General features: G+C 42.0%; 1 protein-coding gene across 1 annotated transcript in view; it reads left to right on the top strand.

The window, feature by feature from the left end:
* Positions 1-2,044: 2,044 nt before the first annotated feature.
* Positions 2,045-27,015, top strand: part of DCBLD1 (discoidin, CUB and LCCL domain containing 1) — a 70,947-nt gene continuing 45,976 nt past the window's right edge. The window contains exons 1-2 of the mRNA XM_067546643.1: positions 2,045-2,362; positions 26,488-26,700. Coding sequence (XP_067402744.1) covers positions 2,263-2,362; positions 26,488-26,700 — 313 coding nt within the window. The 5' untranslated portion in view covers positions 2,045-2,262. The remainder of the gene's footprint in view (positions 2,363-26,487; positions 26,701-27,015) is intronic.

Genomic DNA, 27,015 nt, shown 5'->3' on the forward strand with positions numbered 1-27,015 from the left:
GTTAGTTAAGTACAGTTATTTCCAAAATGCTACCTTTAAATTTACCAATATAATAGCAGTCCTTTCATGAAAGTCTTTATTATAAGATATGGTTTATGATAAGATAAGATACGTTTGTGCCCTCCCAATTCTTGGCTTCTCTGGGATGCTGGCATAATTTAGAGAAGACAGTCCTGGGGCCTTTTGTAAATTAACACAGTCTCTTGCAGCTGCTATAGCACTGCCCCGAACTGCCACCAGGTTACATGCTACAGCTCTGGCCCCAGCACACATTTACCAAGTCCGGTGAGCAAGAGGTTCTCAGAATGCGCTGAGGGAATCCTGTTCTCGCACAGCTGGAACTCTTTTTAGGACCCCATTAAGGTAGGTCTACACTGCAGCTGGCAGCGAGCCTTCCTGCCTGGGTAAACAGACTTGCACTAGCTCAGCTCAAGTTAGTGCACTAAAAATAGCAGCGTGGCTGTTGCAGCTCAGGCTCTCAAACCCATGCAGCCCCTGGGTCTGAACTTAGCTGGCTAGTCCAAGTCTCTGCAGGAGGTGCTACTGCCACACTTCTATGGTTAGCATGCTAGAGGGAGCCAAGCTAGTGTGAGTCTGCTCACGTCGGTTGGGTTGCTTGCTCCCAGCAGTGTAGATATATCCTTACACCGCTCTGGCCTTTTTATATGATGTAAAAGAGCTGGATCGGAGGTGAAAACATCAGTCTAGGATTTTACCATGGTCACTAATATGTGTTAAAAATACTCCTTTTTGCCTAATGAAGACAAGGCCTTAGGTTCAGGTTTTAGAAACTAGAAACTCAGGCCAGGTTTGGGAACCTGTTGGTGAATTTAGGTCAATTTATATATTTTCTATAGAAAACCCGGGCTAACTCAGGACTATGTTGGGCAAACCTTACTCACTAATTCACACAATCAGTCCCATTGAAGTAAATGGAATTACTGTTAACTGGGTTGCACAAACTCAGTTTTATCCACTCATTTTATTGCAACTCTTGCAAAATTTGATGTTGTACTTAAAACCCCAGCTCCATGAGACAAGCGATGACATGCCAATCTGAGCTTTCATTTCAAAATGGGTTCAATTCTAGCCCCCACAGTTGCAGAGGAAAGCTTGAAAATGTGACTCATGTGTAAGGCTCATAAAGGCTCACCAACAGAGGGCAAGTAAGAAAAACCACAATGTGCTAAAATATCATATATGACAGGCTGATCTCATGATTTTGGGAGGGCATGACTTGTGATGATGTGGACATGTGGAGTTGGTGATATTGCAAACCAGTCTTTAGTGGTTTTGCACCCTTACTGCACTAAACCAGGCAAAACATGGTTCCATCTGAATTTGTTGTTGTTGTTGAGTTTTTAGGTTCATTAAGACTCACAGACCCAGAGATAAACCCAGAAAGTGTGAACCCATGTGGATCCAAACTGAGGAAAAGTTTGTATAAATCCCCACAGACCAAACCTTCTGCGTCCTGCACTTGCTGTAGCAGAAGTGTCACCACACCTCATGCAGGGCCTGAGTCGGCACCGTTCATTCTGATTTGCGGCTCCTAACAAAACCCCTAACTCCCCCCCCCCCCTTCCTAACCCGGAGGGACACTCTGAAGCCAGGCAGGCTCCTGTCCTGGGGCAGGCCCAGCTGTGCCACCAGCAGAGCCGGACTGTCTCTCAGGTCATCACCAGATGGAGCACGGCCAGATGAGCTGCACTGGCCGGTGGGGTGCAATGAGCCGGGAGGGAAGCTGTGCACAGCCACACGGAGAGAGCCCCCAGTCCACGGCGGCTGCAGCGCTCTCTGCCAGCCCAGGGACAGACGCTTGCGCCCTGCCTCCCCCGCTGGACCATCCCCGCCCGGGAGAGGGAGGAGGGGAGAAAAGAGCCCGCACCTCTGCTGGGGGAGGCGGGGGGCCACCGCCCCCTGTCCAATGGGATCCGCGATTCGCATCCCTTCCTCTTGTTGGCTTTCCCCACCCCTAGCTCCCGGGCAGGGAGGCGGGGGGAGGAGAGATGCGGCGTGCTGCTGCTGCTGCTGCCGAGAGAGAGACACGCACGGGACGGGAGCAGGAGGGAGCAGCAGCCGCCTGCCGCTGCACCCCAGCCCCTCGCGTGGGTGACCCTCCCCGACACACGGACACCGGCTGGGTGGGTTTAAAGGAGCCTCCCGGCCCGTCCCGGCTGCAGAGCAACGCCGGCGGAGAAGGTGCAGCGGAGCGCGGTGGGGAAAGTCGTCCACCCCCCGCCTCCAGCTGCAGGCAGAGCCATGGGCTGCAGCGGGGGGCCGCGGGCTGCCGGCCCCGCGCTCCTGGCGCTGCTGCTGCTCGGACTCTCTGCCCCGCCGCGGCTGCAGGCGGAGAAGCTGGGTGAGTGAGTCCCTCCTTCTCCTTCGCGGGGAGCGGGGCCGGCGAGAGCGCTAGAGGCAGCTCTGGGGGGGCCTGTCCCAGCAGCCGCCCGCACAAGGGCTCCCGGCTCAGTCTCTGGGCCCGGGGAAGTTGGGAACCCGGGTCTGACCCCCCGGCGCTGACTTCCGTCCGTGCCCTGCCCTGCCCAGGTGTTTTATGGTGCGGGTGTCTGAGTTTTCCTTCCGCGCCTTCTCTCTTCCCTTGGTGCCGGTGGCGGCTTCCCCCTTTGCTCCTTCCTTGGCGTGCAATGCTAGCCCACGTGTGCGAGAAGGCAGCGGCAGCAGACGCCGTGCAAGCGTGTCTCGGCGGGACGTAGCGCAGTGGGTCTAAAACTAGAGAAGGGGGCCGAGTCTGCGCCCCACACGCGCAAACTCCCAGAGTGGACCGGTGGCGGGGCCGAGCCTGGGCCTGAGGTGACTGAGCCCTTCTCTGGTTTCCCAGAGCGAAAGGCAGCCTTGAACTCCACGAGGACAAGGCTAAGAAAATGGGGCGACCAAATAATGCTGCCTCTTGGCCGTTTTGCAGGAGGGGATTTCCTCTTTTGAGGCTGATCCTCCTTACTCCATCCATTTGCTTTATCTCTGGCAGCTGGGAAACTTAACCCCGCCGATCCAACCATGAATTATGGTTTCTTAGCTGGTCTCAGGGCTGTATATAGTTTGACCTGGTTAATCCGTGTGTCTGAGTAGCCAGAGGATTAAAGTGGTAACCAATTTTACAGTAACTGTGAACTGATGATGTGTTGCCTTTTCTAAAGCTAAATAAACAAGAAGGAAAAGAGACCACAAGATATGGGTGATATGCAAAGGTTTTTCCTCTTCTCTGTTCTGTCTGGCTCTGATTTTAGGTGATCTCGGATATACATTATAAAGTGCAGGGAGGAACATTCTAAAGGTACATGTGCAGTGACCATCTTCATAAAGAAAACAGTCTCAGTGCTATTAACATTCATGATCGATGCAGTTTATACAGCACTGACTACAGATGGATCCAATTATTTATTAGCTTATTAAACAGAACTGCCTTAACTGGAACAAGTTCTGTAGAAACTCCCTGAGACTGAACAAGTCCCCCTCAGACATTACAACTTCATTTAAACTTTATTACAGCTGGTATACTCACCTGTTTGTCCCAACTTTTAAGTGGCTAACATTTAAATTTCCTGTATAATCAAAAGAGTAGCTATTGTCATATTCAAAACTTGCAAACTTATTGCCATTGAACATCAGGATATGACAGGAATAACCATCCATCTATCCTAGGAAAACTCACTAATGGCCAGCAATTATCCAATTAACATTGAAGTTTGCGGTCAGTATTAAGATGCAACCATATCACCTCATTAAGATGGGGGAAGTATATGCTTCACCCAGTGCTATTAGTTTAGCTACAGACTCAGAAATACACTAGTGCATGGGTTTTACATTGTCAAGGTTAGCATCTAATACAAATTCTAAGAACTTCTTTGCCTTTAGCCTATTCGTGAAAAGACCATTTACAGAAAATTCATATGTTTTCTGAAAACTATTTGATACACATTTGTTAACCTGTTAAGCTTGTTATTGAAGCCGAAGTTTTGTATCAGTCTATTGGCCTTTGATTCTCAAACTTGGTATACCTTTTCTTTTCTATTTAGTATGCTTAACCCCATGATATATATTTCCTTGGAGCTCCCATATCCCATCCCTTTTGCATATTACTCAGTTTTGAGACTAAGAAATGTGTTATGTGTAGGAAACACTTAAATCTGTTTTGTAAAACTGACTGTTTCAGAGGTGTTGATGTCGTTGTGCATGATCTAAGGGAGACAGTCATTTAGCAATAACAATTTGTATTAAAATCTGGGTCCAGCTAGCCAGGTGCAGGGAGTAAGTGGGGACTCTCTCTCTCTCTCTCTCATTTGGAATGTATTACAGAGGCACATATTGTTTAAGGAGGTCGCTGAAACTTGGATCTTTGTTACTGATTGAATAACTGTGGGAGAGGTGGAATGGTTTGGAAACTGGTTTTAATTAAAACATCTTTTTAAGCTTAACTGGACTTGGCCACACTAAAAACAATATACCTCTGACTCTATATGAATAATAAAGAATTTAGAGATTTAACAAAAGGCTCCTTCACTTCATATTCTGTCCCTAGGTTTTAGTTGCCTGTTCTCTGCTGTCAACTCCAAAATCTACTTCTCTCCCTATCTGTTCAGTCTCATATCTTCAACTCTCTGGCATCTCTTCCTGGACTTCCTTCCACCAGCTCAAATTCCCGATCAAGAGAGGCAAATCTTAACGTCTCATCTTTCTTCTTAATTCTTCTCCACTCCCTCCTTTCACAGCTGTAAGATAGTAATTCTGGGCAACAGGAGGATTTAACTAACTTAGCGTTGTATTTGACTCTCTTTCCACCATGAACATCCGGACTCTGGCCAAGTCCTGTCTGTTAGAACTTAAAAAACAGACTGTTGGATAGAGGTGGTGTGTAGTGGGGGGGAGAGAGGAAACAGGGCTTTACCTCATTATTGATGGGACTTAAGGCATCTATTCTTGTAGAATTAAACTTTGCATTTAAAATAAAATTCCACGCTCTGAGTGCAAAGATCAACTTCTGAATATCAGTCTGTGTGGTGGTGTTTTCCTGAGTTTGGCTTGGTCTCTGCCTAAAATTTAGGTGGGCGTAAAAGTAAAAGTGGCCTTTGGTGTTTGAAAAACCCACACCCCTGAACAGTGTAGCTATGCCAACCTAATAGCCAGTGTGCCGAATGCTTCCATCTACCTAGCTACCATTGCTTGAGGAGGAGGTATTCCTATAGAGACGGGAAAAACCCCTTCCATCGCTGAAGACTGTGTCTACGCTATGGGGTTATGCTGGCATAGCTATGGCACCACAGCTTTGCTGCTTTAGCCCCTTTAGTGTAGGCATGGCCTATGTAGAATGGGCATCAATGGAATTGTAAACTTCTTGAGGCAGGGACAGTCATTACTATGTCATACAGTACCTAGCATAAAGGGACCCAGATCTGGTAAAGGCAGAGGAGAGGGTTGGAGAGCTATAAGTCAGAGGCTTATATAAACAATGGAGTCCAGGAGCAAGGTCTAGAAATGGCATTCTGGCACTAATTCAGGCACTGTCCTCCTTTCCAGCAGCTGAGATAAGGCTGGGTTTTATTGGTAGGGCCATGCTTGTTTTTTGTATCAGTCTCTGGATGATAAGTGTCTGGCAAGGTTGGTTTTTTGTTTTTCCCTTCAGGCCTTGTCATCAGTTTCTTCCTGTTCAGTAGCTCCAAAATCCATCCATCCTTCCTCTCCATCCTCCATGCCATAAGCTCCCTTTTTGTCCTGTGACTAAAGTGGTGCTAATGGGCCACTTCACCTTGAATAGTCCCTTAGAATATATGCTAATTGCTTATGTCAAACTGTATGTTCAATCTTGTATTTAGCTCTGACACCCTCACAGCAGGTCTACACTACAAACGCGCTGCATCATCGCAGCTGCATTGATGCAACCGTGCCACTGTTGTGCTTTGATGAAGATGCTGTAAGATCATGTCTACACTAGAAAGGGAAGTCAGCCCCCATGAGATCAACTTACAGCCACTGCAGTAATTACTGTGGTTGTGCATGTCCACGCTACTCTCCTTGGTGTGTGCGTCCTCATCAGGAGCACTTCCACCAACCTAAGAGAAAAGTTATTTTTTTAAAAATAGTTACTGTTTAATACGGGGGAGCGGTGAAATTTTGTCAACATCACTTTTCACAGCAGACTTAGCACCCCATTGCCACCATTACTTCTGCACTGCTGCTGGCGGCAGGCCGCTGCCTTCAGAGCTGGGCGGTTGGAGAGTGGCAGCTGCTGACTGAGCACCCAGCTCTGAAGGCAGCACCGCTGCCAGCAGCACCACAGAACTGTAGAAGTAAGAGTGGCAATGCACTAGCATGACACCCTTCCTTCTGTGTAATGTTTGACCTTTGGGCTGGGAGAGGTGGCTACGGGGGAGCTAAGGCACAGCGCCGCCCCTGCCTGTGTGTGTGTCTGGTGAATTATAATTTTTTTTTTTGTGGCTGATTTCAGTGTTCTGATTGGTCTGCGACAGGGTGGATTGATTTAAATCAAGGCAATTTAAATCGTCAAGAGAAAATCATTGATTTAAATCAAGTTTCACACTGATAGTTCTTCACATATTTCTTAAACAATGGTGCAAATCTGATCACTAAAACATGTTAATTTACAACTCAATACAGCATTTGACAACATCTAGGAGGGTATACTTTGTGTAATTTTTTAGATAACTTGATTTTTATTAATTTAGGAAATAGTACATAATATTCATTACCAGTGTCAAGCTGAAGATGCAGCAACAGTACATTAGGAATGGTAAGAACTAATTCACACACACACAAACACAATAGCACTTATATTTTATTAAACTAAATCTTAAATGTTACATAAATGTTTCACATTTGCAATTGCAGCAGTCTCCTGAGTTGCCGGCTGATGGCTGTCCATAAATTTTTGTGTTTTAATTTTCAAATTTTATTAACTCTGACAACTCATCACAACACTAAACGTACGCAGTCCTTAAAACTTCTACAACTAGCTCTCATCTTTCCCACTCCCACTGTCATTTTTATTCATAGACTGAAACAGAAATATGAGATTTCCTGCTTTTTCAACTCCCAGTCGATTTCTTAGCTTTGAGTGAATAATACCAAATGATGAAAATATTTTCTCTGTGCCTGCAGAGGAAGCTACTGCTGTGAAAAGCAACTGAAGGAACTCTTGTTTCAAGGTGCCTGGATAATGATTTCCACCAAATCAGGGGAGTGACTTTGTTCAAAACATCATCAGTAAACATGTACTGTTTAAATGGTTCCGCTCCAGCCCTCAAATTTATTATGATTGGCATAACTGAGGAGTGATTTTGAGATGCTCATGCCATGGCAGCATTATCTTCGTCAGAAGTTAGGCATCTACCTTTATATCTGGGGTCGAGAATGTTTGCAAGAAAGTGAGGTGAGTTAGTGCTTGATCCATTTGTTTCTTTATTGCCTGCCGTTTAACTTTCTGGTGAGGTATTTCTTTCTTCAGTGTCTCTTGAAGTGCCTTCCAAATTTCGACAGCATCAGCAATGCAGCAACAATTTCTCTGAAGTTTGTTTAAAACTATGGATAATAGGCTTCAATATACTGAGCATATCCTCTACATTCCTCTTCAATCCAATGTTAGATACTTTGGATGAGATACTTCCATCTATTTTATCACGCTTTTCCTCACAAAGCTTTATGAGAATAGGCCAGTTCTTAATAAATTGTTCAAAACAATCAACCACAGAATTTCATCGAACGTCTTGAGGGAAAATTAGTTTGGATCCTCCTGCTCTCTCCAGTGAAGCTGAAGCAAAATGGTTGTTACGGAAATATTTTGCGACTTCTATAACATTTTATTTTATTCCTGGAGAAGACGTACTTAAGTCTTTGGCTAAAAGTTGCATTAAATGGGCACTGCAGCCATAGGTTATTAAGGAGCATCCTTCCGTTTCTTCTTCTAAGTATCTTCTCCTCTTTGCCACGTTTGCAGCATTGTCTGTGACAAAACTGCAATTTCTCTTACTGCAACTTTCTGTACCGTAGATTTGCAACATCCAACATAGCAAACAGCTTGGGAATTTACTTGTTAAATCACACTTATATTAAAAGGCATAGAGAGAATTGAAGAATGATGCATTGCAAAGTGAATTATTTAAGTTACTAACCAGTTGATCCACATTGTTCTTCAGACATATCCACATCTTCATCCACATCATTTTCTCCCAATAAGCAGTTTTCATTATGATGTTTCATTCTTGCAGCTAGGCCCTGCATCTCGTCCTTGCTCTGCTTACACTTGACACGTTTTCCTTTTTTACCCAGGGAAGGAATTTCTTGCGTCCAGAAGCCATGACAGTTTTTCTGTGGCAAAAGTGTGGGGGAATATAGGAAGCTGTGTGTGTACTGAATAATGTTTTCCCTTTTTCTCTCCAGTCAACTCCACTGTTCCTTTCTACTCTGCCTCCATCCTTTGTCTCTCTGTCTTTAAGACAATGTCTTAAGTAACTCCTCTGCCTTGCTTGGCCCAGTTCGACGACCACATAAGCACAGAACAACAACAATCCTATCCAGCCTGTGTCTTTCTTTCACATGTGACTTTAGTCTGCTGAGAAACAGAAGCTGAAATAGAAACTGAAAGCCCAGAACTTTCAAAAAGCAAGAACTGGTGGTTAGACTGGACAAACTAGAGCCATTAATTCATTTTTATGAGACCCTAAATGTAGGTTTACCATGTTTGTGATGAGATTTAATTGAAACGGTTATTTTTTAAACGAGAGAGAAATTTAGTATTTTTTGATTATTTAAAAAAAAAATGATTTAAATTTTAAAAATCCAATATATATGTATACATTTAAAAAAAAATTATTGATTTTTATCCACCCTGGTCTGCAGTTTAATGCAGCTCTTCAGCTGGTGAACAGTCAAGCCCTCTGATGTTGTCTCACTCCCACTTTTTTAGTCTCAAAATGACAAACCTGAGTGCATGATACTGCAATCCCCATAGTCCAATTTCTTTTCAGTGGTGAGAGTACAAATATATATTTAGTTTAGGAACAACGATTGCTGCATTAAACATTTTCTCTGAAGTAAATATACTATGTTGAGCAGGAAAGATGTCATTTTCTAAAACACCAGATTTAAATTATATATTTTATAGCAGTTGCTATCTTTCATGCATGTACTCATGACCCCACACGTAACAACCTCATGACACTCTGGGGGTTGTGACCCCCAGTTTGAGAACCCTGCTCTAAGCTGTTGGGAGAGAGCTCTCCCATTACCGTAGTTACTCCACCTCCATGAAAGGCAGCAACTATGTTGGCGGGAGAAACTCTCACCAACAGTAGTTGGTACCATAAAGGATATTACCTCACCCACCTTGTCTCAGCAAAAATAATATTCCTCACTGGCTGATATGACTCTGTCGCTCCCTAGTCTCTTCAAAATGTTCTAGAGTTTCTGTCTTTTTCCATGTCTCATTCAGATTCTTCATCTTCAACTTCTTGCTTTAACACTGCTGCCAAGTCTGCTTTGGTCTCCTACGATTCAGCCCTGGCCCCTTTACTGTGCTAACTCTACTCCCCTTCATGCATCCTTTGGCTGCTGCTTCTTCCTTCAGTCCCGCATCTTTTTTTGTGCCATTTTATATCCCTCAAACAGCCCTCCTGCACTCATCCACCTAACAACTTTAGTGACTCCTTCAAATTTTTCTTTAAAATTCCCTTTTTTTCAGCCAGTAATGTGCAGTTGATCTCCACTTGAGCATTCCCCGTTGTCATCCCCATTCCTGACAAGGTAGTGTTGTAAAGCAAAACATAAAAGAACCAAAGAAGCTACTACTCAGCATGGTTACTGATTATTGTTACTGAGGCCTGGTCTACAGTGGAGAGTTTTGTCGATAATAGTCACCTTTTGTCAACAAAACAATCCTGGTGTACACACTGCAATGACCCTTTTGTCCACAAAACTGCCCTGTTTTGTCGACAAAATAAAGCCACCTAGACGAGAGGAGTAGAGCCTTTTTCCGCAAAGTTTTTGCAAAAAAGTGTGTAGACACGGTTGCCCTTAGGTTATAACGCTGAAAATAGCCTCCCTATTATCTCAACATGCCATCTTGAGTGCCGCTCTGGTAAGCAGTTTGAGCTTGACTGCCCTGCAGGCTTCAGCCTCTACCCCTCCCCTTTCAAAGCCTCTGGAAGTTTTCAAGTTAACTCACAGTGGAGCTCAGCAAACACAGTCCTGCCTGCATGCCCTAAACTACAGGGGAGGGGTGTAACTCCTGCTGTGCCATGCAGAGCCAGGAGGGAGGTGGGAGCAGTGTCCTTCTCCCTGCCCCCATGGGTGCACCGGACCTTCTCTCCGAGGGGGTGGGGAAACGGGGGATGCCAGCTATGAGCTTTCTGGATAGCAGCTTCTGCCTTGGGATTGGTTGCTTCCAGCTGCTGCTGTCTGAAGTTAGAGACAAGATACGTGCAGACACACTCACTGTCCCCAACACATGCTGTGTGTGTGTGTGTGTGTGTGTGTGTGTGTGTGTGTCTCTCTCTCTCTCACTCTCTCACACACACGTTCACTCTCTCTCTCCCCCCTGCTTCTGTGGGCTTGTGTTTGTGTTCAGCAGTGTCATCTTGGCTGACAAGGCAGTTTAAAAGCAGCTGTTAAACTAGTAGGATGCCCATGGAACAATGGGATTCAGAAACCTTCATCATGTGATGCTGTGCCTGCCCCATGAGGCATTGCAAACCCTTCCCAAAGGACCCTGCAGTGCAGCTGCACAGTGGGATAGCTACCCACAGTGCTCTGCTTCCTGCGTCGACAAAAGAGCTGATAGTGTGAATGCACTCCACTGACAGAAGGAGACAGTGAAGACATGCAACAGCAATTTAATTACAGCCGTGGCTGTATGCCGGCAAAACTTTTGTCCACTAAACTGTATAGTGTGGACAAGGCCTGAGAGTGTTGTCCCATCACCTTGGACACTTTGTCTAAACCTGAAAAAGTGTAGGGATAAAGTGTGAAATGCCAAAAGCCAAGTAGAGTTGGACCTTGTGAAGGGAATTAAAACCTGTAGTAAAGGGTTCTGTAGCCCAATAAATAAAAAGAAAACAAGGAAAGAAGTGGGATCTCTAAACACTGAGAATGGGATGGAGATTAAAGATAATCTAGGCATAGTCCAGCACCTAAACGAATACTTTGTCTCAGTTTTTAATAGGTTTATGAAGACCTTAGAGGTAATGGCAAGGTGGCTAATGGGAACGAGGATATGGAGGTAGAAAACACTGTACCACATCTGAGGTGGAAGTCCAACTCAAACAGCTTAATGTGACTAAATGGGGAGAGGGAAGGGACAGGATAATCTCCATCCAAGAGTATTAAAGAAACTGGCATATGAATTTGCAAGACCAATAGGAAGGATTTTTAATGACTTTTAATTACACTAATTTCTTCACCACCCAGTTTAATTTGTAATGTTTTTAGGAGAGGGATTTTATTTTACCGATAGCCACCTTTAGTGCAATATACACAATTTAATGAAATCATGTGGCACACTTTTCACATATAGTGTAATTGGAGGAGAATAAAACTATGCATGTTTATCTTCCATACAGAGTCAATTTCTTTTGATCAGTGATAAACTATTGAAAAGATTGTAAAAGGAAATACCTACAAATTATGGTGTTATTTGAGAGCTAGTTGGTGTTGTGAACGCTAGCTTGTAAAGACGAGGTTCAAGAACTAGCTTTGTTACAGTTAATGATCTTATTGGATGTTCTTGCATGACACACAATTTGCCATTCAGAAAACTTTGCATAAATTTCAAACAAGCAAACAAAAATACTTTCCATTGGGGCCCAATCGTGTTCCTAGTGAATTCGAACAACAAAACTAACTTTTCATAATTTCTTTAAATATAGCCAGCATGTAACTTTTCAAGAAGACTTAACTAAAGAGACAAACATCAGATAAGGCAGTTTCGAATCAGAGTAATTTTTAATGTCCTTTAAATTAATTGATTTCAGTCTATGCAGAAGTGGTGCTCTTCTTTGCCTTCAGAGTAAATCTGGGAATTTTCAGGCCAAATCAATTTTTCCAAGCTAAAGATACAGGGTGTTAAAATAGGACTTTTGTGTTGGAAGTGGCTTGGAAGCTCAACTATGAAAGAGCTATCATATCTCAATAGTGTTTTGTAATATTGCCTTTAATTGGTACTATAACACTGACTGAACTTTGATTCCCATGTATCAGATGCTGCAGAAACCTTGTTTTCATCCAGTTTTTAAATCAGCGTTTACCCTAATCACATTTCTCACCGCTACTATTCCAAGCTAATTAAATAAATAATATTGGATTCAGTCTGCATAATGCTTTGACATCTAGGGTTGAAGTCATACTGATGTAATCTTCCCGATGTTTGTCTGCCTGATGAATAAAATCGTACTTATTTATTTTATTTCAAATTATGAAAACATAGAGGGTAGTTCTGGATGTGTTCCCTCATATTATACCAAGGATCATGTGTGGAAAACAAGTTAGATTTTTCTCAGTGCAGTAGTAAGAATAAACCTAAAACCCATTAAATCATAGGTGAGTTCTTTTACTCATTAAACCAGAATGTTTGTGTGAAGTGTTATGAATCTTATTGTCACTGCTGTGGTAGCACAGGAGTGTGAAAAATATGAATTCCTACAATTTTTTACCTCAATATGGTCCACTATTCACAGAATTGAGAGATGTACAACTTCTGTTTGACGACTTGAAGATATTCTCTTCAGGATATTGATCCTGATTCTTGTCTCACACCAGTTCTACATTGTGTAACTCCCTTGACTTCAACAGTCAGTTATTCTTGGTTTACATCTGTGCAAGCGAGATCACAGTGGTTGATTCTGAAGTCTAAATATAGAGAAAATTACACTCTTCTCCATTAATTTTGGAGACTGAGAATACTGCATTTAAAGTACTGCCTCTGAAGTAAGATGAATATAAATGAAATTTCAGTGTCAGTCATAGTGGGTAAGGAGAGAGGAATAGCTACACCTGAGCAAGATATTGAAGATGATGGAGCTGCTCAGTGAAGTGAGTAGTAGCAATACCTGCATGCGCATGTACGTATATGCACACAGAGACACACACACATACCAGTTAGTCGTAACACAATAAGGCACTGATTCTGTGACCTAACTTTACATAATTGGCATAATGACTGGATATCCTGCTGAGCTGCCTTCATGATATGGAAGTAAAAAACCTACAGCTTCCAAAGGCTTTGGCATTTTAAAGAGGATACGTTTCTATTATTAATACTTGAAAAAATTCCCTTTATAAGTTCTTGCTATTTCACACTCCCTGCCCTGCCCCCTCTGGATGCTCTCCAATTGATCCATTTTTTTTTTCTTGACCCAAAACTGGACACAATACTTCAGCTGAGGCCTCACCAATGCCAAGTAGAACGGGACAACTACCTCCTGAGTCTTTCTTACAACACTCCTGTTAATACACCTCAGAATGGTATTTGCTTTTTTTTGCAACTGCATCACATTGTTGGCTCACATTCAGTTTGTGATCTACCGTGACCCCCAAATCCTTTTTAGCAGTACTACTACCTAGCCAGTTATTCCCCATTGTATAGTTTGTGTATTTGATTTTTTACTTCCTAAGTGTGAAGTACTTCACTTATCATTGAATTTCAACTTCCTGGATTCAGACCAGTTTTCCAATTTAAGGGCCTTTTGAATTCTAATTCTGATCTCAAAAGTGTATGCAGCTCTTCCCAGTGTGGTGTTATTTGCAGATTTTTATATGCATACTGTCCACTCCATTGTCTAGGTTATTAATGAAAATGTGTTGAATAGTACAAGGAGAAGTCCCAGCAGGACCCCATTGGATACATTATCCCAGTTTGACAGCAAACCATTGATAATTACGCTGGGTATGGTATTTCAACCAATTGTGTATCCATCTTGTAGTGATTTCACCTAGACCATGTTTCCCTAGTTTGCTTATGGAAATTATGTGGGACTGTGTCAAAAGCCTTACTAAAATCAAGATATGTCATGCATATTGCCTACTGCCTCCTCCTGTCTGCTAGGCCAGTAACCCTGTCAAAGAAGAAAATTATGTTGATTTGGCATGATTTGTTCTTGACAAATCCATGTTGTCTATTTCTTTATTCTGTTTTTCCTCTAGGTGTTTGTTGATTGTTTAATAATTTGTTCTAGTATCTTTCCAGGTATCAATGTGAGGCTGACAGGTCTATAATTCCATGAGTGCTATTTATTCCCCTTTTTAAAGATGCTACTTTTTAAAGGTACTATCTTTGCCTTTCTCCAGTTCACCTGTCCTCCATGAATTCTCGAAGATAATTGTTAGCAGTTTTGAGATTTGCTTTATCTAATTCTTTGAGTACCTTAGGGTGAATTTCATCATGCCTTGCTGACTTGAATACATCTAACTTATTTGAATATTCTTTGGCCTATTTTCCCTATTCTAGATTGTGTTTCTTCCCCCTTTGTCATTAATATTAATTGTGTTTTAGCCTCTGGTCACAATTACCCTTTTTAGTGAAGATTGAAACAAAATAGGCATTAAACACCTCAGCCTTCTTGGTGTCATCCATTATTTCTCTCTCCTTCCATGCTGCACTTGTCTTCACCATTCTCTTGCTCCTAATGTATTTATAGAACCTCTTCTTACTGCCTTTTATGCCTCTTGTTAGGTGTAACTCATTTTGTGTCTTAACCTTTCTGATTTTGTCTCTGCATGCTTGTACTATTTTTTTGTATTAATCTGTAGCAATTAGTCCATGTTTCAACTATTTGTGGATTCCTTTTTGATTTTTCAGATCATTAAAAAGCTCCTGGTGGAGCCATTTTGGCTTCTTGTTATCTTTCCTTTGCATCGGGGTGGTTTGCTGTTATGCCTTTAGTATTGTCTCTTTGAGAAACTGTCAGCTCTTCTGAATTCCATTAACTGTTAGGTTTTCTTTCCATAGGACCTTACTTAACACTTCTCTGTGTTTGTTAAAGTTTGTTATGTTCCAGGGTTCTGGTTTTTCCCTCTTTACTTCTGCTGGCCATTCTCTTTTCTCCCCATTCCATTATGGGCATCTATCCTACAAAGAGTTTTTTTGCTGCTCAGACTTCTGATCAACTTTCATTTCTCATCTTACCAAGGCCAGGGTGTGTGTGTGGGTGGGTATGCTGATACAGGAATTTTTCCACCACGGTATTTGACTTCAATTTCCAGGCAGGATTGTAGGAGACAAATTTAGATTAGAAAAAAAGTACAAATATTTCAGCGGTCAGGATAATTAACCATTGGAAGAACTTACCTAGGGACACGGTGGATTTTCTGTCACTTGAAGTCTTTAAAGCCAGACAGCATATTTTTCTAAAAGATACATGATAGCTCCACCAGAAGTTAGGAGCTTGATGCAGAAATCACTGAGTGAGGTTTGGTGGCCTGTTATGCAGGAGGTGAGACTGGATTTAAAAATCTGTTACTTAAATTTTCAAAGGTTACCAGTAATTTTGGGTGGCTAAGGTTTTTGGTTCCATTTAAATTGCAGTATGCAGAGAAGCATTTATTACTGTCGAAGGATGACTGTAATTAGCATGAAAAGGACTGACTGCTCCAAGGTATGCTGACCTAGGGAAAGGAGAAACAGGAATTTTGTGTCTGGGATGGCTAATGACAGCTATTGCTCTTAAAATTAATGGAATCATGACATCTTGTGAGTCAGCTGTGAGGCATGTCTTCGGAATATTGCATAGGGGATTGACAAAAGGAATGTGTTCTTTGTTGTCACAACTAACTTTAAATTGCACATAGTCACCTTTTTTCCACAAGGCTGTTGCCTATATGACTAATGTACCAACTAAGACCTTGTCTTAATCATTGTATCTGTCTGATTGATGTCATAACAAGAAGGGAATTCTGGGATTTCATCCCTTTGTGTTGTGGTATCTCAGTTTACATAATTTAATCTGCTCTTCTGAGGTGTTGTCATCTTCCTGCTGTTCTAGCTCATTGCGGTGACTGAAGAATGGAGCAGCATTGTTTATCTCTGAAGTGCCTGTCTTCTGTGGATTTGTCAGTCCCTTAACATGATGTTGTGTCCAGGTCTCCTTTAGTCATTCTATGGCAACCCAAAATTGGGTCTGGTTGGAAAGGCTGCACAATAGTTTCCCCAGCCCAGCTCAAAGTAGTAATTTATATAGCGGAGAACATGTAGATCAGGGCTTGTCTTAAATCAGTATTTCAGTTTTCCATAATGGGAACCCCTGGAATTTACACAGTTGTTCTTGGAAGGACCCAGACATATTTTTGCATAAGTAGAGATGTCTTCATATCTCTTCCCAAACACGCATGCAAAAAGTAAGGTGATCTGTCACAGTTCTATGTTGTGTTTGTAAAAGCAAAGTGCTAATAAAAAACTGCTTTCCCAGCAGGAAAAAATATTATAATAAAATGAAATCCTTCTGTTTGTAGGGATTAAAGAGAGTTCACTTGATCTCAGACAGAAGTTTTCTCTCACCCACAAGCTTTCAACTGCCGTACATATAGGACAAATGCCAGTGCTGAAAGTGGCATCCTAATAATAAATTTAGCTATAGCTATTAGTCCTGGAAACCATGAATAAAAAACCACTTTTCCCTTTTAGTATTTTTCTTTTATAGATGACATTGGCCTAGATGGTGAAGAGCAAAGGTAGACCTGTGAGCATCCTATGGAAGAAGAGCAGGGAAACTTAGAGGTGCCCCTCCAAGTTTCTTGTATATGTTATCCCTTGAAACATGCAGAGGATTCTCAGTGCCGGGGGAATGATTTGCAGGAGCTGTCTGTATGTACACTTTCCCTGGCGGCATGGCTTCTGAGTTGAGCTAAACTGTTTTTTATTTCTTGATTTCCATGCATAAATGAATCTGGTCAGCTGGTGACAATGCCACTGGTGGCATTCTCTCCTTTCTAAGTGAGTAGGGGGATGCCTGCAAATGGAGAATGTCCTTAGCATGTGTATGTTGACGTGATACTTCCTGTCCATATGGTCTTTAAGAGTCATTCCTTCCAAATCTGTTAGGGATGCAAAATCCCATGGGTTATAATGTTAGGACTTCAGATTCGAATCTGAGTTAGCGTAAATAGAATTAATTGTGATGGTTCTTAAAACTGCAAATCTGAAAACCAGGTGTAAAGTTAATCCCCTGTTCTCCACTTTAGAGAAACGTGATTTCCAATCAGTGTGATGATTTAATCCTTAAAAAAATTACTGCTTTCTTTTATGTTTTAGTAGGGGGAAATCTTAGTAAATAAAAGCTTTTATCGCTGTAGTTTTTACCTCTATCCCCTGGCTTCTGCACAGAAGAGAGGATTTTTGGCATGGTGGAAACTCTGCAGATGTTCATGGCAAGCTAACAAAATCAACATTGTTTAGGTCACTGTGGAGGAATTGAGACTTTTGTGTTTATGGGTATAGAGAGAATAATTTTTTTAACTGTTTAACTTTAAAATAATCCATGGAGCGTATCAAGGGAACCTTGGGAATATGGAACACTTCTTTATTTTACTAAATGAGGAGCTTAAAAATGGTAGACAGTGTCTTTCTTAGTTACTTGGTAGCGGTGGTCTAGTTTACCTTGATGGTTTCATATATGGCCCATCAAGAGGTGGTCTAATTGGGAAGTCTACTGAGCTCTGTTTGTGGGATGGAATGGAAGAGAAAGCTAGGCCTGTAACTGATCTCTAAAATGTGAATGTCATGGTGTTACACTGGGTCACGTTTAAATAAACTTCAGAATGGTTTGAAAGACCATTTGAGCTAGATTCGTGGTAAAAATTGTTGATTTATTGTGCTTCTGCTGTGGAACTAATTTAGGATCATTTGCTGCTTTCTCCTTACTGCTCAAAGAGAGCGGTTACAGTAAATGTCTGAGAAAAATACCTTCTAGTTTGTTTGACTTCCTGCTGCTATTTCTTCCTTTGATGTCAGTAAGTAAACAATTTGGTCTGACAAAACAATATACTACAAAGGTCCTTTGTTTCTCCTCCACCACCAAGCTGCTCCCTGTGCTTTGCTTTGGCAGCTAAGTGATTGCTGAGATGTTGGAGCATGTGGGTTACGATGTTTCCTGAGAACCTAATACAGACAAATGTGTGTGGATACAATTAAAAGAAAATACATTACAAGCAGTTTTATTTTTTCTTTCTCAGTTGAGCATGTTGCAAAGAAGCTGGCTTCTTCTTTAACCTCACAGATTCTCTTTTTATTCTAATTTAAATGTTATTAATCACCTACCTGGTGCACTTTCTAATGATACTATACTTGCCTTAATTTTCAGTTTTTAGTTAGGAACTTTTTTTTTTTAATTAAAGTATCAGCTGTGATAACTCTGCTTTTGTCTCTGATCTCCACGAGATGTTGTGAAGGAGGCGTAGTGTGGAGGCTAGAGAGCTGGATTCCTAAAAATTGCCTGTCATTGGGCAGATCATGCATTACAAATTAATATATGCTTTTTCACCTATTGGACTCCCTGGGGCAGATTCTCCCCTGGTGTAAATGGCTTTCCATTGAAGTCAGTGGAGGTAGATGAGTTTGCACCAGTTGAAGATTCAGCACCCGATTGTTTGTTTGAGTTTTCCAAAGCCTGCCTTTTTTTGTAATGACTGATCTCACCCCAACTCCCTAGACAGCAAGCCCTTAACAGGATTCCAGTTTTGTAGTGCCAAATGCTGCAAAGGAGTCTTGTTGTGAGCAAATGTATTGTTCAGAGGTATCTTGGGCTCCATTGTTACTCTTCTTTTTCAATATGTATAGGAGGCCATCAGGAGGTAATGAGAAGGCTGAGGTTATGGTGCATTCTATAAATAGTTTAGATCCTGAAACCCTCTAAGATTGCTCCTTTATTTATGACACCAGAAAAGTCCTATTTCAACAACAGCACGGTTGCACCATTGCTAAGCCACTTGTGAAGACAGAACTTGGGCATTTCTGTCACTTTGTCATGAAAACCTGCTCTGACTTGGTGGTTTGGAATACCTGAACACAGGGTATGTAACTGCTGGTGCAGTTCCACGTCAGAATTGCTTACTGGAGAGAGGGCTGGAAAGACTCTGTCTAGCCTGAAACGCTGACAAACCTTGAACTTGCAGAAAGGAGTGATCTTGGACTATCGGAGGGTGTGTCTCAGGACTCTTATTTTTAAAGATTTGTAACTTTTACTAGTGAAGTTTCTGTGGATAAGAAATGGCTTTCCTAAGCCTGCGTACCTTGCTTTCCTGCCGTATTTTTCATAAAGTGATTAAACTCGAAGCCCGGAGTGTCCTCAGCCTAGGTGGAGCTCTGGGGGAGCATGTGTAAGTGACTGAGAGGCTCAGATGGTCTAGGATGCTGATTTCAGAGTGAAGGGTAGCTGTCGGTGGCACCCATATCTCAAAGAAGGGTTCAGACAAGGAGCTAGAAGCAGTGACTGGACTCGACCCAGACCCAGCTAGCTTGGAAACATGTGAGAGCCGATGACTGAGTCATCACACAACAGGCTGGTCATCTTAGAGTAGTACTGGGCCAGGCTTTAATAGTTGGCATTATGGGAATGCAAGGTTTTGTCAAAGTGATGGCTCATTCTGCATGACGGTTACAGTAATGCCAATCATGAGATTTAAATAAAATGGTTTGTGTGGGGCTACTCCATTTTTCCATCAAAACTTTTTGAAAAACCAATTTTCCTTTGAGAAACAAATTTTAAACATTTTAAATAGACTGCATCTGCTTTCCAAAGAAAATTTAAGATTTTCATTTAAAAAAAAAAAAAAAAGCCCAAATGCTTAAATATTTTGCTCTTTGTGCTATAGATGCTTTTGTCGTGTACTCCACTGAGATGAACAGTGAGCTCATGGGCGGTAGGGAGAACTGCAGAAAAGCCATCGGCACTTATATTTCATCATCTTGAGTATTTGCATGAGCGCGCCAACTAGATTCCAAAGGGAGTCACAAAATAACATTTAATTCCTCACCTCAAAGGAGACTTGGTATTGCTAATTTGGTTGTGAGTAGGTGTCTGAGCATACAGAAAACGGAGTTCAACTTGGGGAAGAGATTTTTGTTATGATCCGAGTGAAAGGACAGCCTAGGCCAGGTCTACACAACAGATTTTTGCTGGGGTCAGTCAGGGGTCTGATCTCTGACACAGCTGTCCTGGCGAAAGCTCCTACTGTAGATGCAGTTGTACCAGTAAAACGGAGCTTTTGCCAGTATAGCTTATTTTGCTCAGAAGGGGCTGGAATGAACTATATAGGTAAAAGCACAGTTTTGCAAGTTTAGCTGCATCCAAACTAGGAGCACTTTACCTGTATAGTATATGGATCTAACTATGCTGGCAAAGCTTTCCAAGTGTAGTCCTGGCCTAGCTCTCTTGGAATGCTCTGCAATTTTAAAAGTGGCAGGAGCAGAGCCTTGAAAACGATTGATCAGTTTCCAGTTGTAGCTTGCTATGGTTGCTTTTAAAATTGACCTATGTAAAATTTGTAAGTGATGATAATGCCGCTGCTCATGTTACCCCAAAAACAGGAATAGAAAATGCAACCTAGAATCACCCCTTTGGGACGGGGTAAAAATTGCGACTTCCTGCACCAATGGGGACAGGTGCCCTAGGAGCCATTCATTTGGAGAGGGCAACTTTAGATTAGGGCCACTAGTGCCCTGTGATGGATTTGGAGCAGCTTTTTATCTTATGACTATTGTATGTTGACCTGGTTATTGGTATGTTTAGTGTATGAATATATTGGTTCAGTTTAATAGGGGGTTGCTGGGAGAAATATAAGCAGGAAAATCTGGCTCAAGATAAAGGTACTTCTCCACAAACTCCTGAGGATTGTTAAGAGACAGTGCCAGGGCAGGAAAAGGCCAGGAACACAAGAGATCAGAAGAATTATAGCTGGAGTTAAAAAGGGATTCTATCACAAGAGAGGGAGGTGGTTGTTCAGGGGAGCCATACTGAGACAAAGGCACCTGCTGGGGTGTCATAGTCAGTGTTTAAGGCCAGAAGAGACCACCAGATAATGTCTGACTTCCTATATATCACAGGCCACCAACACCGCCCAGCACCTAAACTCAACCCAATAACCAACACTGAGACCAAGATGCACCAGACCCCACATATGGCCATCCATTAGACTCTGAACATCAGCAAGTCAGCCATGCACCTGAGAGAGAGAATGCTCAGTACAACCCCAGAACCCTGGCCCACCCCATCCAGTGTCCCACTATGGCCATCTCCGAAGACATTAGGCCTGCCTAGTTTACCGTCAGGGCATAGTAACCCTGACATGTGTAGACTGTTTTTGTTTTGTTTTGTTTTTAAAATCCTTTTTCTCTAAATTCTTTGTTCTTACTGTTACAATAAATAGTAGTTTAAGAAAGCTGTCTGAGCACTATATAAACCACTGGTCATAGGCTCCCAAACGGACATCAGGTGCTGAACTCAGTTAGACCTGTTAGGTAAGAACAGTTGATACACAGGGGACTGTAGCTCAGAGCTCAGAGTTTCACCCAGGATCGGTCAAGACACGAGGCCAGAGATGTGAGGGGTGGATTCAGAAGGACAAAGGGGGCAGAGGTGCAGCTAGCCCAGTAACCAGGATAAGTCCTGCGCACAGAAACTGTCTAGGAGATGTAATGAATTGGTGCAGCCCCATGATGCCCTGGCCTTTGCTTTCTGAGTTCTGTTGGTTCTAGATCAGAAGGTAGAGTTGCCACTACCTTGCATGATTGTGGTAGGTTTTTCTGTCCACCAGGGGATCTGAGTGCATTTTTCACCACAGAGGCCCTTTGGTTTATGCCAGTATAACATGGCAAAATGTTACCAAGTATAGCCAACAACAATTTGATATTGTTGAGAACTTTTATGTTTCCTAAGTTTGTGATTTCCACTCCACAACTTTAGAGTTGTATTTGTGTATTTTTTGCATTTAATTTCCTCAATTTTTGTTTTATTTTATTTTTGATTTTTTTTAAGAAACAAAGAAAAGGGAAAGAGAATCTCAGAGCTTCTCAGCAATCAGAACTTAAAAGCTCCACTGATTTAAACCAAAGGAATTTTCACAGTTTCTGGGTATGGGGTGTGTTGACATTCTTTAGGTGCGGTGGGATGTGTACTGCACACTAAGAAAATTTAAGTACATGATCTTTATAAGTACACAACTTTAACATTAAGTGATTAGGTTTTGCACACACATGAAATTAATTTAAATGGTCAAATTTAATTAAAACCAAATTCTTTCAAATTTTGGTAAAGGCAACACACCTAAGTGAGGACTGATTGCTACCGATCCTCTGATTCTGCCAATGGATCTATGTGGGTGAAGACACATTCAAGTCAATATTTAACTATATATTGGTAACTGTAATGGAAGACACGGGGATACCTACTGACAGTGCATCGCACCTTTACCCATAACACCATGCTTCTGTGTAGACACAAGCATTGTAGTAAGACTTATACATTCATAACATAGTGTGAATGTACTCTTCCAAAATACCTTTTTCGATTGCATTGTATGAATAAGTCCTACATCGGTGCAACTTCTGCGGGTAGACAAATATGTGCTTACCCATAGATGTTGCTACCAAGTGATAGTTATATTTATATTGCTAGGCAGGGATAGTACCACTGAAGGTGGTGAACAAAGCTGCTCAAAAACCTAAATTGTTGTTTATCCTTACCACTTGCCTGTTACATCAAAAGTAGAGAGAGCCACTACAACAAAGGGGTTTTTTAGTGTGTGTTTTTCCAATAGTGTTGTAAAGCACGAAGGATTCTTTCTCCAAGAATCAGGCAGCACAGACAATACTGAAGAGGTTTATTCACGATACTGGGAAGTCTGATAAATCATCTTCAACTTCATGGTGTTAGAGTGGTCAATTATATACACTTTCTTATCGATGATGTAGTACATTTTAAATTCTTTATCCATTCACTTACAAATACAGACATTGTCCCATCCAGAGAGAACAACAGTGATAATGGTCGTTACATACATGCAGATACACTTTAATCACTCTACTTACATCAAGGATCCTAGGGCTACACTCAGGGCGGGGATAGGGTGGAGGAAGAAGGAGGGGGGTCCTTACAGATAGGTGGCAGGTGAGACAGAAATTCTAAAAGCAAATGTGCTGTTCTCATTGGAATTAGAATCACTAAGAGGACATCTGGCTTCCTGAGCCATCAGATGCTTACACTACCCATTGTCCTTGAGGCTCAGGTATGCTTGTTGGCCATTTAAATGAGTTTCGACCTACAACTTGTTAGCTGAAAACAACTTCAAGCCTTATAATGTGAATAGTAGGGATTAGAATCACATTTAATGGAATTTGGTTTTATAGTGGTAGGAGTCTGAATTTTCATTTCCTGTTCATCTCTTTTTCCAAGCAATGTAAGCTAGTAATGATGATAAAGCTTTAAAATAAGTGCTGCTCTCTGTGAAAAGTATGTGCATGGAATGATGGCACTGTAATTATACAGTATCGTGTAAAAGTTTGACAGGTCGGAGCGTGTCTTTGCACATTATGTCACCTTTTTTGTTGCTAACATATCACGCTTCTTCATCAGCACTTCGTTGTTAGTTACTGTTTCACCCAAACAAATCTTAAGTATTTTTCTCTTGATTGTTTAAAACAGAAAGGGTATGACAGTTTGACCGAAGTAGCCCAATGTAAATTTCTGGTAATTACAGTGAACGTGAGAATCTTCAGCCATTCTGAAGTATTATTATTTTTTTTGCTAACATTAATAGTAGTTGTCAATATTTTAGCACTGATACAAATGTTGTACACGATACGAAGGTAAAGACCATCTATGCCCCCAAGAGTTTAAAATCTGAGGACCTGACCCTGCAAGCACTTATGCAGGTGAGTAACTTTAGTTATTCAAGAAGTTCCATTGATTTCACTGGGAAAACCAGAGGCAGGTGTTTGCTTAAGACTTTTTAAAAGATAAACTTCAAATTACAGGTACACTTACTCTCGCTTACACTGTGTATTGCTTCCTTAATAATCTGAGTCTCCTCACCGTACCTATGTTTCTCCTTTCCTTTAACTATTGCTTTCTGTATTCAATTTCTGTCCCGCCTATTCTAACCATGTTTTCTTGAATTTTCATTTGCCCTTTCCAGTTGTCATACCTAATGCTGTAACTGACAGTTGTGCACTTTCAGTGGCTCTAAACCATCCTGTAGTGTCTTTGCTCCACCACCCACTCAGGATGTGTGTGTCTGTGTGTGCATTGTACAAGTGGAGAGAAGAGAAGAGAATCAACTCCACTATAATAGTGGTGGAATAGTGTATGGTTAAATTCTCCCTGTGCTTTCACATATGGTCCAACTTCCTTCTCTCCTAACAATACTGTACATCGTATTTCACTGAAACAAGCAGTGGTAACTGGGAGAAATATATTGATGGCAAAATCATGATTGCCAGATGCTATATTATGTGCTTGTATTCTCAGCAGGGTTTGGCTCTAAAATAGAAAACTAAGATAAATTCACCTGTACATGAATTCCTTCAAACTTGAAACAGTAGTTTCTGCAGATCTTGGTACACAACAACCACATTTCCCCTCACTCCTCTTACTGTTTTAAAAGAAAGATGCTGTGACTCCATCAATTTTTAAATTTACAAGGACATCTCCTATACGATAATAATTAAACTGAGGAGGACAAAATAAAATGCTTTAATTTTGAAAGTGGTGAAGGACTATTGTTACCAGATTTGCCCTTCACCTTGGGGTGTGCTTATTTATTAGGGTTACCTTCCTGGAAGGGGGGTGTGATTCTACTAATGTACTGCTTGTGTTACTTGTGTGTTCATAGGGCTACAAGCCCCCTCCCAATGGAGGTATCCTGCAGGACCTAAGGTTTTCAGGGCTGGGTTCCTCCAGCACCAGATTCAAATAACACCCCCCCCCCCACCTCCCCCCCCCCACACACACACACAGTTCAGCTCAACTTAGTGCGTCTGAGCAGACCGGGCTATCAGCACTCTCAGCTGACCCCTTATGTGTCCCTGAACTCAGCAGGCTGGGTGACACCACACTTTCAGTGGCTACCCTTATATGCCCCCTTGCAACGCACCAGAATAGAGCAGGCTAGATCCAAACAGCACCTTTTTGGCTACTTCCCTTAATTGCCCCTTGGAATCAATCAGGCTGGGTCAAACAGCACTTGAGCTGCACCCTCATTTGCCCTTGGACCCCATAGGCTAGGCAGAGTAGCACTTCCTGGCTGTCCCCTTCATATGCCCCCTTTACACCACAATTGTTCTAGCAGTAACCTCCTTGATGAGCAAACCCCATAGGAGTTTTGGGCACTCCAGGGATCTTTAGCTTAGCTAAAAGAAGTGTTGCTACAGAGCAAGATAGGGAACAACAACACAAAAGAGCACATGCAGTTTAGAGAGACGGAGGGGGAGAAAGAAAGTGGCAACCAGCTTGATTATAACAGTTATTTTATTGCTAGATATATAGAACTTATGATACTAATAGTAAAACCATACAAGGAGAGAAACACAATCAAATGCTTACAAAACTACACAGTTACAGTTGGGGTATTGGAGAAAGCTATCCTAGGTTTGATTACAAAAGTAGAAAGTACTACCTGGACTAAGGGGGGGGGAAGGAGAGAGACCAGTTGTTTTGGGGGAAGAAGGGGGCGGGGGTTGATCTCACCACTCCATGCAGTTCAGGGGTTTCCAGGAAGAGGCTTGTCATCTTAAGGTCTGGAGTGCTTTTTAGTCTGGCAGAGCCCCCAACAGGATCAGTCAGGAAGAGAGGACAGGTTACAGTGGAACTGATGCAGAGTTTGGATCCAAGCATCAGAACAAAAGTTTGATTTCTGATAGGGGTTTTTTGTAGATCCCAGGTTTGTTTATGGATACAAAAGGAGCTGATCATTCTTGGAAGGGCATCTTTCCTTCAGAGAGAGCTCACAATGCAACCAGGATATAGTGTTTTGCATATCAATACCTAGAATGGTCTGATAACTGCGGAGTTGGATGTGTACAGGTGTTAGTTCATTTACATCAAGAGCAGGGATTTCCCAACATGCAGTGCTTCCCTGCTTCAGCAATCCCAGAGTTCAGTGCATTCCCTGCTGTACCAATCCCAGAATTCCGTGCATGTTCCATCTTTGATGTAGATGAAGCTTCTGTTTTCCATTCATGTGCTAACTGAGATGCTTATGAGGCATGGGGAGTTGTCTCACCCTTGATGGGAGGGTTTCAGTTGTGTCTCCTGCCTTTTCATATTGAGAATGTCTTTGATTTCTGGTTCAAGCAGCCTGCAAGAGGGTGGTGGTGGTGGTGGTGGTGGTGGTGGTGGGGGGGGGGGGGTATTCAGGTGAGCAGTTGGGGTTTTGCACCCTGGTTCCCCAAGAACACAGAGCTGCTAGGTAACACTATTGATAACAATGCTGTATATATGTTCTTCCTTTCTCCCTCACCCCTTCCACTCCAAACAGGGGATGGATGTGGGCACATGGTGGTATATCAAGACAGTGGCACTTTGGCATCCAAGAACTATCCTGGGACTTACCCCAACTACACAGTTTGCGAAAAGAAAATTCAAGTGCCTCAGGGAAAACGACTGATCTTAAAAATTGGAGACTTGGATATTGAATCCCAGAAATGTGAATCTAGCTACCTTACCATCCTTAGCTCTTCAACATTACATGGTAAGTAAGAAAAATTGGTAAGATCACTAATTGTTGAAAGATTTTTGGGTTTTAATTGAACAGTGATCAGAGGAAAGGTATAGGAATTGTTACTTTGTTTCCTTATCAGAAAATCTTCCTGCATATTCAAGTATTCTGTTCTCAGCATGTAAAGTTGTTGGTCCCTCGCATACTGTATTATACTAAGAAACATAGAAGTACTGCCATTCTGTACATGCTATAAACTACATGGGCCAAACTACAAAGTGAATTTGCAGCAAGTACTAGCATGTTCACTTACAGCTTTAGCTCCAAATCTGTGAAATGTAACTAGTT

This window comes from Emydura macquarii, unplaced genomic scaffold (assembly GCF_026122565.2).
Source record: "Emydura macquarii macquarii isolate MOO-44397 ecotype Brisbane River unplaced genomic scaffold, CSIRO-AGI_Emac_v2 contig_1146, whole genome shotgun sequence".
NCBI lineage: Eukaryota > Metazoa > Chordata > Testudines > Chelidae > Emydura > Emydura macquarii.